This window comes from Varanus komodoensis, unplaced genomic scaffold, assembly GCF_004798865.1.
Source record: "Varanus komodoensis strain SLA01 unplaced genomic scaffold, ASM479886v1 scaffold124, whole genome shotgun sequence".
Taxonomy (NCBI): Eukaryota; Metazoa; Chordata; class Lepidosauria; order Squamata; family Varanidae; genus Varanus; species Varanus komodoensis.
In genome coordinates this window covers 81,171-97,971 of record NW_025335359.1, presented here as the reverse complement: position 1 = coordinate 97,971, position 16,801 = coordinate 81,171, and the positions used below count along the sequence as shown (strand labels likewise).

General features: G+C 44.0%; 1 protein-coding gene across 1 annotated transcript in view; it reads right to left on the bottom strand.

The window, feature by feature from the left end:
- The window catches only part of DOCK6 (dedicator of cytokinesis 6), a 142,984-nt gene that overhangs the window by 87,865 nt on the left and 38,318 nt on the right, over window positions 1–16,801 (bottom strand). The window contains exons 6-7 of the mRNA XM_044422291.1: window positions 8,007–8,216; window positions 6,394–6,479 (exon numbers count right to left, since the gene is read on the bottom strand). Coding sequence (XP_044278226.1) covers window positions 6,394–6,479; window positions 8,007–8,216 — 296 coding nt within the window. The remainder of the gene's footprint in view (window positions 1–6,393; window positions 6,480–8,006; window positions 8,217–16,801) is intronic.

Genomic DNA, 16,801 nt, shown 5'->3' with positions numbered 1-16,801 from the left:
TGAAGGTGCAGTTTGCCTTAGCAGAGATACTGAGCTTGTAAAAAGTAGATTGAGTAGATCAGGTAGATGCCTTACAAAGGTCTGATAGGGGTATTCCAGCATGAACAGAGAAAGCTGCCATCAACTTTTAACAGTCCCAAAAGGTGCAGCTGACAAGTTCACATGCCAAAGTGCCTGTCTGCAGCACTCAGGCAATGAACCTCAAGGAAGCTACAGGGAGCCCCCCCCTTTTTTTTTCTTTTTTTGCACTATAGCAAACCAAGAGGAATGATTTAGTTCTGGAATGAAAAAAATGCTAATATTCAACAGATGTCCTGTATGTGCAACATGGATTCCAATGGGGTAAAAGGAGAAGCAAAAAAGGCTGGCAATACAACATCGTGATTAACATGGAAGTATCACCTTAGGTAGAAAAGAGGTTTCTGGTTGTTACACTGCTCTATGAAAACTCAGGTATGGAGGAGCCACTCTCAGGATGCAAAGCCTACTGCAAAGGCAAGCTGAGGTAATCACTGCTAGAAATGCCATCTTCCATGATAGTACATGGATGTCAGTTGCCATGGGTTTGAACAGTTACTTTGTAAGAGCTTGCAGGATGACTTGAGACACTCCAGGTAGGAGTTAGCAAACAAGCTGGTGGGCCAATGGTAGAAAACTCATGGAGGAAACATCAAGACATGAGTGGAGGAAGATTTTGGAGGCTGATACATATGGAAACGCAGGAGACATTTGAAACTGGCTTTCCTGTGTGTCCTAGGAATATGGTTTTGAATGCGATGTCAGAGACTGTTCAGGTAATATGGCAGAGTTGTTTTATGGCAGCTGCAGCAAGAATTGCAGTTGCTTCTTGAGAGAAAACAGCAGAGTATCTGGTGGTTGAAGGCTGGAGAGGTAGATTGTCTGGGTGTGCAGTGATGACATGGTTGACTATGTGAGCAGTACACTGATTGAAGAATTTGATGATGGATGGGCATTCTATTATATGCAGTTTAATTGGTACAGAACCAAGGAAAGCTCATAGGGATATTGTTGATGATTTGAGAATGATTCAAGGTGATTGGAGTATTTGTTGGTTTGGAGAACTATGACTTTTTGCAAGCCACAGCAAAGTACCAATTGACAGAGGGATGAAAGTTTCTGACTTTTTCAGGAATTTGCAGGTTGTACATTCATATGTTGGGTCTGTGTGGGATCCCCTGGCATTTTTCTTTTTCTTTTGTGTTTTATTTCCTTTCTGTACTTTGCTTCTTTTAAGAAAACAATGGAAAATAAATTAAAAGACAGAGTGGGGAGATGTATGAACCTTAAATAGGGAGGGAGAATGCCAAAACTGATGCCAGCTAGACATGGATTCCAAGCGGGAGTAGAGGAAAAGAAGAACCTTTTCAGTTGTGCATTGACATGGGTGAAATCCTTCTCAGGGTACAAAGAAAATGTCTTTCACTTTGCCTCATATGATATTCCGATAGAAGGCTTCAAGGCTACATCAAGCATGGGACATAATCCTTCAGGAAGGTCAGTTTTTTACAAGGTTAATGAAGGATACTCCAGGCTGCGAGACATAAGGTGCATATATGTAAGTGCAACAGTTGCCTCTGATCCCAAGACATTACATTTATAAACCATGGAAGCTGCAGTAAGATTCAATTGGATATCTGAAGTAGCCAGGCAAACCATGGCTGTCTAGCCCATGAAGTCTGTTCTACCTAGATAGATTTTCACCAGCACCCTAGTGATCAGAGGAAATAGGGGAAGGTAGAAAAACTTATCTGACCAATTCAGAAGAAAAGCATCCTCCAGAAAGCCATGGCCTGCAAGCCTGTGTTTGGCTTTGGTAAGTAATCATGAACAGCAAGGGTCAAGTAAGCAGGTGGTTGGGTGCACTTGTCCAAGCACCTTGTCTGCATCATCACACCTCATTAACTGAAACTCATCCAATAAAGCTAGACCAGACTGAGTTCTGGACACTTCCCCTAGAGGAACTGTATTAACTGTGGAGTCCAGCTTGTGACAAATCTGAGCAATTTTCTCCTTAAATTGCCAGGCAAAATCGTCACAGTGGACAGTTGATGGTGGCATAGGATCTTTTTTAGGGCCTGGTTGTATTAGCCCATGTACCACTTGGAAAAGCTCCACCAGACTGCACTTTGAGGAGGCAATGGAAGTGCAGAAGAATGTCTTCGCCAGCCTCACCACCACAGCATAGGCTCGATAGTGAGCATGTAAGCGTGTTCGGTCAGATTCATCCTGTGATTTCCTCCACCTGCACTCTAGTCGTCTCAACCCACTTCATCGCCTGTAATTCAGATGTATACCATGGAGATGAATGGGCTCTGCCTGGCAGGAAAGGACACTTAGGAGCGATCGTGTCAATAGCTGGTCATTTCCCCGTTCCACAGCTCAACCAGAGCATCAACAGGAGCGCCAGCTTTATCAAGCGGAAAATCCCCCAAAGCCTTCAGGAATCCATCTGGATCCATCCGGCTCCGAGGCTGGACCGTTATAATGGGGTCCACACCCTTACAGAGGGAAAGGCCATCTCCGAGCTCAAACCTCACGAGGAAGTGATCTGACCATGACAAGGGAGTCAGACACAAGTTCCTCACTTTCCGATCACCCTCTTCCTGCCCGTCGAGAAAACCAGGTCCAGATTTGACCTCATTTGTGGGTTGGGTCAATGACGTGTTGAGACAGCCCCATGGCCATCACGTAAGCCATGAAGTCCTGACCTGCACCAGTCAGAACAGTCTCGGCATGGAGATTGAAGACCCCCAGGATGAACATCCTGGGGGTCTTCAACACCAGGTCAGACAATTTCTGTCAGCTCAGGCAGGGAGTCTGATGGGCAGAAGGGTGCATGGTACACCAACAGAATCCCTAATCTGTCTTGGTCGCCCACTGCCAAGTATAAGCACTCAAGGCCTGGTCTCAAGGGAACAGAAAGCCCTGCGAGGGAAATTGCATCTCGATGAACCAGACCAAACCCCCCACCCCTTCAGGATGTGGCTGGTGCTGGATTAGATACCCAGGCAGACACAGCTGAGAGAGGGCTGCATCCCCACCCTCAGATTCGTCACAAGCTGCACTCCACAGTTAATACAGTTCCTCTAGGGGAAGTGTCCAGAACTCGGTCTGGTCTAGCTTTATTGGATGAGTTTCAGTTAATGAGGTGTGATGATGCAGACAAGGTGCTTGGACAAGTGCACCCAACCACCTGCTTACTTGACCCTTGCCGTTCATGATTACTTACCAAAACCAAACACAGGATTGGTTCCTAGATCCAGGAGGTTATTAACGCCTCACTGAGGGAGGGCTGGGTCCTCGCTTCTTAAAAGAAGGCAGTGATCAGGCCTGTCCTAAAGGAGGTATCCCTGGGTCCAGAGATGGCCACCAATTATAGACTAGTGGCTAACATCCATTTCTGGGCAAGGTGTTGGAGCTGCCCTTGAAGATGGTCTGGATACTTCAGATGATGCAAAACAGAGCTGCCAGGATGCTGTCAGGGACTGGTCGTTACTCTCACATAACTCCAGTCCTCTATCAGCCCCATTGGCTTCCCATTGAAGTCTGGGCTCAATTCAAGGTGCTGATTACCTATAAAGCCCTAAATGGCTTGGGACCAGGATACCTAAAGGAATGCCTTTTTCCTTATATGTCCTCCCACCCCCTAAGATCGGCAGCAGAGGCCCTCCTCCGGGAACCCTCTTTGAAACAGGTTAGGAGACAGAGTACTTGGAGAAGAGCTTTCTCTGTGGTGGCGCCCTGACTATGGAATGCGCTCCCGAGAGGTCTGCCTGGCTCCATCATTATATGCTTTTTGGCACCAGGTCAAGACCTATTTAACCAATATTTTAAAGTTAAATATACCATTAAAATTAATTCATTTTAACTGTGTAATTTTATACTCAGTCGTGGTGTAGCCAATTTATTTGTTTAGGATTGGTGGGGTTTTAATGTTTGTAAACCACCCAGAGAGGTCTCTGGGCTATTGGGGTGATATATAAATGCAATCTATGTACCACAATAAGCTCCCCCAACCTGTCAGGAAGGCATCTGTGGTCACTATAAGCCCCAACTCAGGAAGAGTGAATGGTATTCCCTTGATGAGGCTGGGGAGGTATGCCCACTTAGACTTGTCCAAAGAGTTCAAAAAATGAAGATGAGTTCATCAAGGGTCATGTAGCTTCCATGTAGCCTGAAGTGCCTGATCCTGCCTAATCTTGGAAGCTAAGCAGGGTCAGGCCTGGGCAGAAATGGGATGGGTGACTTGAGTGTATGATTCTATGATTATTGCTGTCAACTGCCTAGAGAGCTTTGGCTATGGGCAGTATAAAAATGTAATATAATAATAATAATATAATAATAATAATGTATGGGATGGTAAGTATCTATGAACCTGAGCTGCAGTGGACACATGTGGAGTCTGGCTAATGGTATGACTGCAGCTGCCACGAGACTGAGAAGCCACTGTACCTGAAAAGCTAGGCCAACAGGTTCCTTGTGTGGCTTGTTGGTGATCTTGATCAGGGCAGGCACCTGGGGTTTTGGCAGTTAAGCTCTCTTGGTGACAGAGATGAGATGGGCCTCAATCAGTGGGACAGACTGAGAAGGAGAATGGAGAGATGTTTCTGTATTTATACAAGAACATAACAAGTTTCATAAAGTACAGGGAGGAGGAATGGAGTGAAGCAAGACCCACTTAGAGGGGGCCACAATCAGCCAGTCATTCCAGTAAGAGTAAACTTGACTACCTTGTTGATATAAATGGGCATGGGCTATTGCCATGCACTCTGTAAAAACCTGAGGGGTCATGGGCAAGCTAAATAGAAGAATGGTCAATTAGAAAGTATCTCTCTCTGGAAATGTAGAAAATGATTGTATTAATACTATACAGAGATGTGAAAATAAACATCTTTCAAACCTACAGAAACAAGCCAGCCTCCTTCATTTAGTACAGGTAGAATAATCTGAATGTGACCTTTCCCGTGACCTTTGCAGTACCCACTGCCTGGAGGGGCTTGCGGTAGAGGTCCACTCTTAAGTGGTCTGCCCTCTTCCTGCCGGCTTGCTTTGTAAAAGTTTGGCAATGTGGACAAGGTTCAACAATATGACCTGTTCCCAAACAAAGAAAGCCAAAGAAAGCACCTGGCAGTTGGTAGAAGTTTGCTCCCACTCTGTACACTCTTTCTGAAAGGGGTCTACAAGGCTGTATCCCTTAGAAGTGTCAAAGCTCTCGGAAAGATAAGAGCAGGAAGAAAAAGGAAAAATTAAGAAAGGGCCCAAAATTAAATTAGCAATGGGTAAATGAGGAGAGGTGTTTGTTCCTTCTTTTTAGAAAAAAAAGAAAGAATAAGAAACTAAGAAGATAAAACAGAATGCACTTAGTCATGGCCAGCAATCATGAGAAAACTTTGAGACTACCACAGTGGTGGTCAAGGAAAAACTGAGGGAATGGGTAGGAACCCCTGTAAATTCATGATGCCACAAGGGGGGGGAGGGGTTGCTTCCAAAAATTCTCAGCTATAGAAACTTCCTGAAAATAGGATCCATGCAGAACCCATATGAATGAATGCACAGAGACCACAAAGAAGAATGTAACTAAGGGCTAAAATAAATTACTGAAAGTGTAAAGATCAGAATTCTGGCAGTAATTCTACACAAAGCAGCCATTTTCAATGTTAGCTAGAATATTCAAGGATGCCCTTATCAAGAACCTATGTCTGCAGAATTTCATATAGAATCTGAGATGAATTCCCAAGCCTCTCCAGTTTTTTAAAATAAAAATTCAACCTTTTAGACAACTCTTGTCAAATATTTGAAAGCTAAGCTCAGGACAATTCAGATTTGAGGAAAGCAGAACAGTTTCCTGAGCAAAATATCTGAATGGCAAAAGTGGAATTTCTACAAAAGGTAATGTTTTGTAGTCACTTTATGGTGAGTATCTGCACAAGCCTAAGCTGTAGAAACACACACACACAAAGATGATCAGGTTAATTAATCTCATTTGCAGGTGAGAATCCATTGGATTCCTTGTGCTTTGCTCCCTGGACTTCAGTGTTTGTGGCGCCAGGAATCAAGTCCCACATGCTGTGCAAGCACCATCCTTCTCCTGTATCAGCTGCAGCCTCCATTTGGGCAGCCACACCTGATGCTGAAGACAGTTGGTAAATGTGTAGCTGGGGATCCATGAGTATTCATAAACTACTTCTTGGCTTGCTTTGGAAGACTAGGCTAAGTGCAAGAGGAAGCCCATAAATGCTTTGTGTGGCAGATACTGATTAGGGCTCATCCTAACTCTATCATAAGTACACTTGATGTATCTCCAAGTCCTGCACCCATTCACCCAAGTTTTCACTGGCTTCTAAGTAAAATATCAAATAAAGAGGACCTTACTTCAAAGACAAACACTTCACTAGGATCCTCTGGCCAAAGTGCTCCTTCGGAACTTCTGGGATGCAACAGCGTTCTACAGCCTCATCCTGGGAAAACAAAGCAAAAGATGCCTCCTGCATTCTCCTGCACTTGGTACTAGGGAACTAAGTACATGCATATAATTTATATCAATATTGGTTGCATGCCAAGAGCCATAGGAACATGCTCACAAGGTGTGTTGGGTAACCCCAAGTTCAGAGAGAGTGACCTATTGAGCCATATGAATGAGATGGGGAATGAATGCTGGGATTTCTGTGGAAATCCTCAGGAAATCTTAGAGTAGGCAAAACAACCCTGCAAGGAATGGCTATCGCTGTCCTGAGCAGGTGCAATAAGATCACCAAGAGGGAAGGAAAGGACACCAGACATTTAGAAATCTTCCCAATCAATAGCAGCCTACACAGTCAAAGTAGTAACTTCTACCCACAGAAAACAAACATGATTACGTAGCAGACAGCAGATAGTTAAGGAGCAATCAAGCAAGTAATCAACATAAATCTGAGGAGCCATAGAAACCTTCCTGTTCCTGTAGAAGAGCAGAGCAAATGTGTAAGAACCAAGGACTTAGAGAATGGAAGTGGGCAAACTTTGAACATGGACCTGGTACCCAGACCTGACTCACACTCCTTCTGCCTAAACAAGGAACTGTTGTTAAGAGCCTACTGTGCAGGACAACCAACAGACAGGAAGTAGTCTTAAACTCCCCCTTTTCTGTTAGCTTCTCTATAAGGCAGAAGGCTCTTCACCTCTTTAGAAATAAAGCATGAGATTGGGATACAATGGGAATATTTTCTGTCTAGACAACATCAGGTTAAGAGTTTGTATTTGCTCAGTATTTCTTTCGTATCTTTTTCTTTCTAAGTGTGTTGTGCCTCTGTGCATTATAAGGCGAGGGTTCATTCTTTCTGGCAGCATGCATTAGAGTGCGACAAAAAATACTAAACCTAGAATAGTAGAATAGATTTTCACAGATTCATTGAATAGTAGGGTCAGAAGAGGCCAAGAAGGCCTCTGGGTCCAATCCACTGCTGGTGCAGGACACCAAGTCATATCATCCCACTCAGAGGACTGTCCAGTTTTGCCTTGCATATCTCTAGTGTGGGAGAGCTCACAGCCTCCCTAGGCATCTGAAGTTTTTCCTGGTGTCTAGACTGAAGTATCCCAAAAGCAAGTGCCCCCCTTTTGAGATTTATATTTCCCTGAGATAACCTTAGTGTAACAACTATTATGAGAGCTCACCAGAACAAATGAGAACTTAACTGGAGCACCCTAGGGCAGGGAAGAGAAACTGGACAGCCGTAAGGTCTCCTAAAAAGAGCAAAACCACTAACCACAGTTGCTCCCAAACTATTTCCTACTCCCCTTCAGAACAAAATTACTGTGAACAGAAAGTGATGGTTGCAGTGGTTCTTCCTCCTACCTCTACCAAAATATCTACAAAGACTGTGGCAGGGGGAGCATCTATCACACAACCTGGTGCAAGCAGCCCTGCAAGCCCATATCTGAACAGACTGCTATCTGGTGAAATGTGCAGGATTCCACAAGCCCAAAGGAATATCAAGATGGGTGCTCACCTCATCAGGAGCAGGGTAAAGTGCCAGGATCTCACTGTGCCGGTTCTTCTTTCGTAGCTCCTCATTTGTACGGTCAGTTACTTCAATGGCAGTATGCACCAGGAGCGAGCGCAACAAGAAGTCAGCTGCAGAGTTCTTCAAGTCAAAGATGCTGGAGGCCCAGCTGCCTCGAGGTGTATCATCCATGGAGGCAGAGTTGCGCTTCTCATCCTGAAGGAATAGGAGATACCTGCTGTTAGGTTAAAGAGGACCTTATGGTAGTTGTTGGAGATTCCCTGTTAGGGTATGGTAGATCCACAGCATGGCCTCAGGTCTAGCAACAGCTTCCTTTAACTGGAAAGAGCAAACCACATGGTATATCCAGGAAACCCACACTAGGCCAGAGAATTTACTGGCTCAGCACTCAATTTCTCGTTCCTGACTCCAAGCAGAGCAGAACACATCACAGCAAGCTACCCCAGCTGGTCTAGGGCCTCTGGGAAATAAGCAGCCAAGCTTCCAGGGAGTGAGCAACCAGGAGTTTTGCGAAGGAGGAGCTGGAGTGGAAGAGGAGACAGAGGCAAGGTAAAGCAGAGAGAGCCTGCACTACCCCAGCTTAAAGGCTTTTGTTTTCAAAGAGACAGCTGAAGGGAATTTCCAGATTAGCTGATTGCTGATTAACTGAAGAGGAGTGGCCTGATCAACTAGCAGCAGTTGTGTGTGAGAAGTGATTCATTCTGGCTCCTGACTGCTAGCAAAGCACATCAGAGCAAGCTGTCACAGCTGGTCTAGGGCCTCAGGGGATATAAGCAGCCAGTCTCCCAGGGAGTGAGAAACTAGGAGTTTGGTGGGGGAGGTCCCCAACAGTGTGTTTTGCCAAGGGCAAAAGGTTGTTTTTGGATCAGGAAGTAATGTGCACACAGGTGCATTAAAGTCTACAGATTTTATTCCAAAACAAGTGCTACAATGTAAACAGACATAACAACATAAAAAAGGAAATACAATACCAAATAAGCTGGCATCCCTCTATTAGGGAAAAGCCCTAATTCTTGTCACCATCCTTGCTTGGCTAGATTTCACATTGGAACTTAATCAGGTGGGGTTGTGAAGCTTCCCTCTCTCTACCCTAAATCTAAGAGTCAAAACAGTTAACTAGCCACATCTGCTGGTGATAAGCTCCGCCATTTACTTTTTCTGCATTCCAATGCTCTACCATCCTAATTAGCAAGTGGCTTGCTGGATGGCCTCAACAGACAAAGGTGAGGCCCAGTTAAGGTAGGAATCAGAGGACAATTGTGTTACCCCACCTATCTCCTTGGTATACAATAGTCTTCCGGAATTTTTTCTTTACACACTGCCCCCTTTGTTTCTCCTCTTTATTTCACCTTAATTCTCCCTCTGCATGCAGTGGCAGAAACAATGCTCCAAGGAGACTCCACAGTGGTGGCTTGCAACAACTGCAACTGTTCCACACAAGTACCCCCATTAAAGGAAAAGGTAAAAGCACTAGAGCAGCACCCTCAAAGCAATAAAAGAAAACAAAGAGCTTCTCGGACAGAGCAGAGAAGCTGCAACAGGCAAGTATAGTCCAGAAGCAAGAAGAGTAACAGCACGTTGAGAGAAGGGAAAATGAGGAAACTTGCTGGAACAGGGTGACAGTTAGGTGCAGCAGACCTAGGAAACACTCTGCACCCATGGAAGCAGTGGAACTCTTGAACCACTTCAGGTTACTAGAGGAAGGGATGTGTGAGAAACCCACTGTGAAAGAACTACATGACACACTGGATAACTCTGAAAAAGAGAAAAAAGCCAATCAAGCAAGGAAAAGGATAGCAAAGTTTGCAGCAAAAGAAGAAGAGTGCTACTTGTGGGAGATTCCCTCTTGCGCAGGGTGGAAAAATATCTATGCTGTGATGACCAGAGAATCACCAAGTGCATGGTACCTTGGCTCACGAACTTAATCTGTTCCACAACTCTGGTTGCAACCCAAATTGGTCATGAGCCAAGTCAAATTTCCCCATAAGGTTCAATGTAAATAAGGTTAATCTGTTCTGGAAATACATTTTTTTAATCACAGGGAAGATGGCCACAATTGCAGGCATGCTGGGGGGTGGAGGGAGACAGGTGTGCTGAGGCGAGATGGGCACAACTGCAGGTGTGCTGGGGGGGGGAGATGGGCACACTCAGGGGGGATTGCGATAGTCACCCGATGCCGAGTTCGCGACCTGAGGAATTTTTTTTCCTAAATGTCTGTTTGTGACCCAAATTGGTCGTGAATTGAGGTGTTCGTGAGCCAAGGTACCACTGTATGCTGTCTCCCTGGCCCCAAGGTTAAAGATATAATCAGCAAGTGCACATAAGTCATACGACCCACTGACAAATACTCCTTCCTTCTCTTCCATGTGGGAACTAATGACACTGCCATGAGAAGCTTAGCTGAAATAACAAGACTTTGAAGCTCTAGAGAGGAAAATAAAAAACATAGGGGTCCAGATAGTCTTCTCCTCAGTTCTACCAGTATGTGGAAGAGGAACTGTTAGGGAAAGAAAAATCCTTCAAGTGAATGACTGGCTACAGTGGAGGTGCCATAAAGCGTGATTTGAATTCTGGGACTACAAGCTAAGCTTCCTGGAAGATGGACTACTGGCAAATGATGGGCTGCACCTCACAAAGTACAGGAAGCAGGTGTTTGGCCACTACATGAAAAACTTCATCAGGAGAGCTTTAAACTAAAACCTATAGGGGAGGGAGATGTGCAGCATGGCATACCATCACCTGGCAAAGACTTATATATTTCAACAGAGAAAAAACCTCAAGCAGGGCCCAACACCAGTCTCCCAAAAAACAAAGGAAGAAAACGAGGGCACAGCAAGAAAGAACTTCAATGTCTTTACACCATTGCCCAGAGTGTGGGAAACAAACAACACGAACTTGAGCTCACACTACATGAGGGCAATTACAATCTTATAGGAATAACTGAAACTTGGTGTGATGACCTAAATGACTGGAACTCTACAACTGATGGATAAAACCTGTTCATGAAAAATAGAAAGGGCAAAAAGGGAGGTGGAGTTGCACTATACATAAGAGACACACATATCTGCACAGAAATACAAGAAAAGGAACTTAGTAGCTCCAGTGAAACTATCTGGCTTAATTTAAAGGGAGCAAAAAATAAGAAAAGCACCGTTATTGGCATCTATTACTGACCACCCAGTCTTAAAGAGGTCAAGAATGCAACCTTCGAAAAGTAACTTGCCAGCATTTCCAAGAAGAATGATGTAGTCATCAAAGGGGACCTCAATTTCCCTGATATAGGCTGGGAGACAAACTCTGCCAAGCACAGCCCCTCCAAGAGATTCCTGACATGTGTTGCCAACAACTTTTCCAGCAGAAAAATAGTAAGCAAAGTGCCATGGCAACACACCCTCAAGGGGAAAGGTGTCCAAGAGGGATGGGAAATCTTGAAAAGGAAGATCCTCGAAGCACAACTACAAGCAATTCCATCAAGAAAAAATTGTAGAAGACAGCAGAGGAAGCCCACGTGGCTCCACAAGGAGTTAAGGGACAGCCTGAAAAGAAAAAAAAATATGTACAGGAAGTGGAAACAGGGCAAGGCCACAAAAGAAGAGTGTAAACAAATAGCAAGGAATTGCAGGGATAGCATCAGGAAGGCTAAAGCAGAAAATGAACAAAGAATAGCAAGGGATGCTAAGCACAGCAAGAAAGCCTTCTTCAGTTACATCCAGCACAAAAGACATAAGAAAGAGAAGGGTGTCCAGCTACTTAAAGTGAATGGCAGAATGATAACAGATGACAAAGAAAAGGCAGAGGTGCTCCTACTTCGCCTCAGTCTTCTCCCACAAGGAAATCTGCAATCAAGAGGAAGTTCAAGCTGCAAGTGAGAGATGGCAGCCCAAGACTGACAGACAAATGGTCAAGGAATACCTAGGTGGAATAAACACTTTAAAATCTCCAGAGCCCAATGAACTCCATCCCAGATTCATAAAAGCACTAGCAGAGGAACTTGCAGAACTACTGGCTATTATCTTCAATAAATCTTGGAAAACAGGAAAAGTGCCAGACAACTGGAGAAGGGCTAACATTGTACCTATCTTCAAAAAGGGGAAAAATGAACCTGGGAACTATAGACCAGTTATTCTGACATCAATCCCTGGAAAAATTCTGAAGCAAATTATTAAAAAAATCCATCTGCAAGCTTCGTGAGGAAAATGAAGTGATTAATAGAAGCAAGCATGGATTTATCAAAAATAAATCCTGTCAGACTAATTTAATCTCATTTTTTGACTGGGTAACCTCCCAAATGGACAAAATTGACTGCTAAATTGGACACAGAGTGCTCATCAATGACACCTTCTCAAATTGGATGGAGGTAAGGCTGTGCACCTAAAAACTGAGGCCTCTGAATTGTAGTGCTGGAGAAGGCTCCTGCAAGGCTCTTGGACTGCAAGGAGATCAACCCTGACTGCTCTTTAGAAGGCCAGATCCTGAAGATGAAACTCAAATACTTTGGCCATCTAATGAGAAGGACTCACTGGAGAAGACCTTAATGCTGGGAACTATTGATGGCAAAAGAAGGGGACGGCAGAGAATGAGGTGGCTAGATGGAGTCATTGAAGCAGTCAGTGTGAGCTTGTGTACTCTGAGGGATGGTGGAGGGCAGGAAGGCCTGGAGCGATGTTGTCCATGGGGTTGTGATGGGTTGGGCAGGACTTCGCAACTAGCAACAACTAATGGGGTGCCACAGGGTTTAGTCCTGAGGCCAGAGCTCTTCAACATCTTTATTAATGATTTATATGAGGAAGTACAAGGAAAGCTAATCACATTTGCAGATGATATAAAACTCGGTGGAATAGCAAACACCCTAGAAGACAGAATGAAGATGAGTGGGATGGTGTAACCTGGTGTACTGCAACAGCAGGGGGTTGGACTTGATGGCTTTCATGGCTCCTTCTAACTCTAGTATTCTATGAACAAAATGAGCAAAAGCTTTGCCATAAAACAGCTGCTGTAAGCCTGGCACTGCAAGAACAACTTTTAAGACTCAGGATGGGATTCCATGCTGCATGTCTTGCTTCCCAGATACACCTCAGTCTGCTAAAGTCCCTGTCCTAAAAGGTCTTCCTTTGGGGAGGGGTACCTTAGACCTGTTAATGTCTGTCTTTTCCTGAGGGTTCTTATCTTTTTACTGCATTCATTCCCCACCTGAGTGTCCATCCCCTATTGTTTTTTACTAATGTGCCTCTAGCAAACTGCCAATGCATTGTATTTATCAATCAACTGTTCCCCAACCCCTCTTGTATGTAACTGGTGGGTTATAAAAGCTTCTTGCGCAGACTCCATCTTTGCAGTCCATTTAGGAACTGCCTACACGTGCATATATTTTCTGTATATCTGAATAAACTGCAAGTTTTGATTGTATAGCCCCACCAAACTCTCTTTTGATGCTTTTTCACTGCTGACATGTGCATGCACAGTCAAGCACTTCAGTTGTTCCGGCAAACATCCTAGCTAAGATAGCAACATTTCCAGTCTCCAGCTGACCTAACTTTCACTTTCATTGCTAGACCAGACTACACACCATGTACCCATAAATGAGTAAATAAACTGCAGTGAGATACAAGTCTTCATATCACTACCATCACCACATTGCCTTAAATCCCACCTTTTTTCCTCTTGTGAGGAACGCACATGGATCTCATAACTCCAATTAAACCTCAATAACAACTCTGTGAGGGAGGTTAGACTGACCCAAAGTCACCCACAGAGCTTCGTGGCCAAGTGGGACTAGTCCCCAGTTTCACAGGTCCCCAGTTCAACATTCTAACCACATCACACAAAGTCTAATTGCCCATCATAGGCAAAGTCTTTAGGCAGGGGTGGAAGAAAGAATTGTTTCTGTATATTCTCTCCCTTTCATAAGGTTGCTTACAGTAACTTTTCCTTGCTAATATTCCCTCTTAGTTTCAGAATTGTCAGCTAACAGATGCTGCACTTCTATGTCCACCCTTTTCTCTTTACCATGAGAAACAGAAAGTTGATTTTTAGAAAAGTATGCTGATCCCAAAGGTAATGCTGCACTAACGAGCTAAGCAAGACAAGGATAAGTGAATTCAAACAACACAGCCATGTATCTGAACTAGATAATTTATTTTGAAGGTGGAACCAAATTAATCTAGGGCCTCTGAAATACAAGCAGGCAAGCTCCCAAGGAGCAAGAGGACAGGGAACAGGAGCTTGGTGGTGGAGTTGTAGTGGAAGAGAAGACAGAAGCAAGCAGAGGGAACACAGAGAGAGGCCTGCACTAATGTGCTTTGAGGGATACAATTGAAAGGGAGTGCCTGATTAACTGGTTAATTGAAGGGGAGTGGCGTGATTGTGTAGGTGGGGTGAGTCATTCTGGTTCCTGACTCCTAGCTGAGCAGATCAGAGGAAGCTGCCCCAGCCTGTCTACGGCCTCTGGGATACAAGCTGCCAAGCTCTCAGGGAGTAAGTGAACAAGGAAAGCAAGGAAAGCAAACAGGAGTTTGGTGAGGAAGGTCTCTAACTGTTTTTCTCTTCTTTATTTTTTTGTCCCCTTAGTTCCCCCCACCCATTTGTTTTCTTTCTTGTAACACATCCCCTTTCACTGGTAGGACTGCATTGTTAACCCTTAATTGAAGACAGGAGAAAGCACCAATTGTCACAACAGCCCACCAAGGCAGAATCACAAAAGCAGCATAAATAATGGACCAAGAAGACTCCACAGTGGCACAGTGGTGGTGAACTGCAACGTCTGTGCAATGTTTGTTTTCTTACCTGACAGCAACATGGACTGCATGTGTAACAAGTGCAAGCTAGTAGCCCTGTTAGGAAAAAAAAAGTGAGAGCACTGGAGCAATGAGTGTCTACCCTCAAGATAATAAAAGAAGGTGAAGAGTTTCCAGACAGAGCGGTGGAGCTGCAACGGCTAAGTGTAGTCCAGAAGCAAGAAGTGCATCAACAAGCTGAGGCAGAAGATGAAAACTAGGAAGAAAGGAAAAATAAGGAGACTCCCTGGAACAGGGTGACAGATGCAGAAGAACTAAGACACTCTGCACCAGTGGAAGCAGTGGAACTCTCAAACCGCTTTAACTTACTTGAGGAAAGGTCGAGTGATAAACCCTGTGAAAGAACTACATGACAACCTGAGAAACTCTGAAAAACAGACAAAAAGTCCAGTAAGGACAGAAATACCAAGTTTACAACAATGAAGAGGGGAGTGATAGCTGTCAGAGATTTCCTGTTGTTTGAGATGGAAAAAACATGTATGCTGGGAAGACCCTTGGAATCATCCGGTGTGCCGTCTCCCTGGAGCAAAGATCAACAGGCTACCAATCCTCATACAACCCACTGACACACTTCTCATTCATGCAGGAACTAAGGACACTGCCAACAGGAGCTTTGAGGAAATGACATCAGACTTCAAAACCTTAGGAAAGAAAATTAAGAATAATGAGGCCCAGATAGTTTTCTCCTCAATCCTTCCAGTTTGTGGAAGAGGAAAGACAAGGAAAAAAATCTCCACGTGAATTCCTGGCTATGTTGGTGGAACAGCCATGAGAGATTTGAATTCTGGAACTACAGGCTAAACTTCCTGGAAGATGGACTGCTGGCAAGTGATTGATTGCACCTTACAAAGAAAGGAACGGATGTACTTGGCCACACTATGAAGAAATTTATCAAGAGGGATTTAAACTGAATTCTATAGAGGAGGGAGATGTACATCTGTGGGCAACTTCAATTGACAAAGGTTTATGTACTGCAACAGCAAAAGAAACTCTACCTGGTCCTACCACCAGTGTTCCAAAAAATGTAGGAAAAAAGCCAGGGAATGGTTCGTGTGGCCTTAGATGTCTACGCGTATATACCAATGCCCAAAGTATGGGAAACAAACACAAACTTGAACTCATAGCAAACAAGAGCAAATATAACCTGGTAGGCATAACTGAAACTTGGTGGGAAGGCTCCCGTGAATGGAATTCATAACTTGCAGGATACAGCCTGTTCAAAAAGAACAGAAATAACAGAAAAGGGGGCAGAGTTGCACTTTATGTTAGAGATACACTTTATGTATCTTTAACATAAAGATACAGAAATACAGGAAGACAAGATCAGTAATCCCATCAAGCATATCTGGATTAATACCAATGGAAAAAGGAATAAAAGGAGTATAGTAGTTGCAGTAGATTATTGCCCACCCAATCAAGGTGAGCAAAATGATGAAACTTTTGAAAAACAAAATTGTGAGTGTTTCGAGGAGGCATGATGTCATTATTATGGGGGACTTCCATTTCCATGGTATCTGTTGGGAGTCACTCTGCCAAACATAGCCCCTCTAAGAAATTCCTAACATGAAAGCATAAAGTAGAAAGAGGTACAGCTTTACTCAACCTGATCTTAACTAATAGAGAAACCACAGTGGACAAAGTAACAGCTACAGAAACTCTGAAGGAAAGCGACCATGCCTTGCTTGAATTTTCAATTATAAAGGAAGCTAAGTCTAAACATAGCTAAACATGTTACCTGGATTTCAAAAAAGTCAACTTTATCAAATTCAGGGAGATAAGAAACAAAGTCCCATAGCAAGACATTCTAAAGGGAAAAGAAACCTAAGCAGGGTGGAATATCTTTTAAAAGAAAGGCTTAAGGCACAACTACAAACATTCCAACAAGGAAAAAGAGCAGTAGACTACAAAGGAAGTCCATGTGGCTTTGCAAAAAGTGGAGAGATAATCTGAAAACAAAAAGGATATGTATAGGAGGTGGAAGGAAGG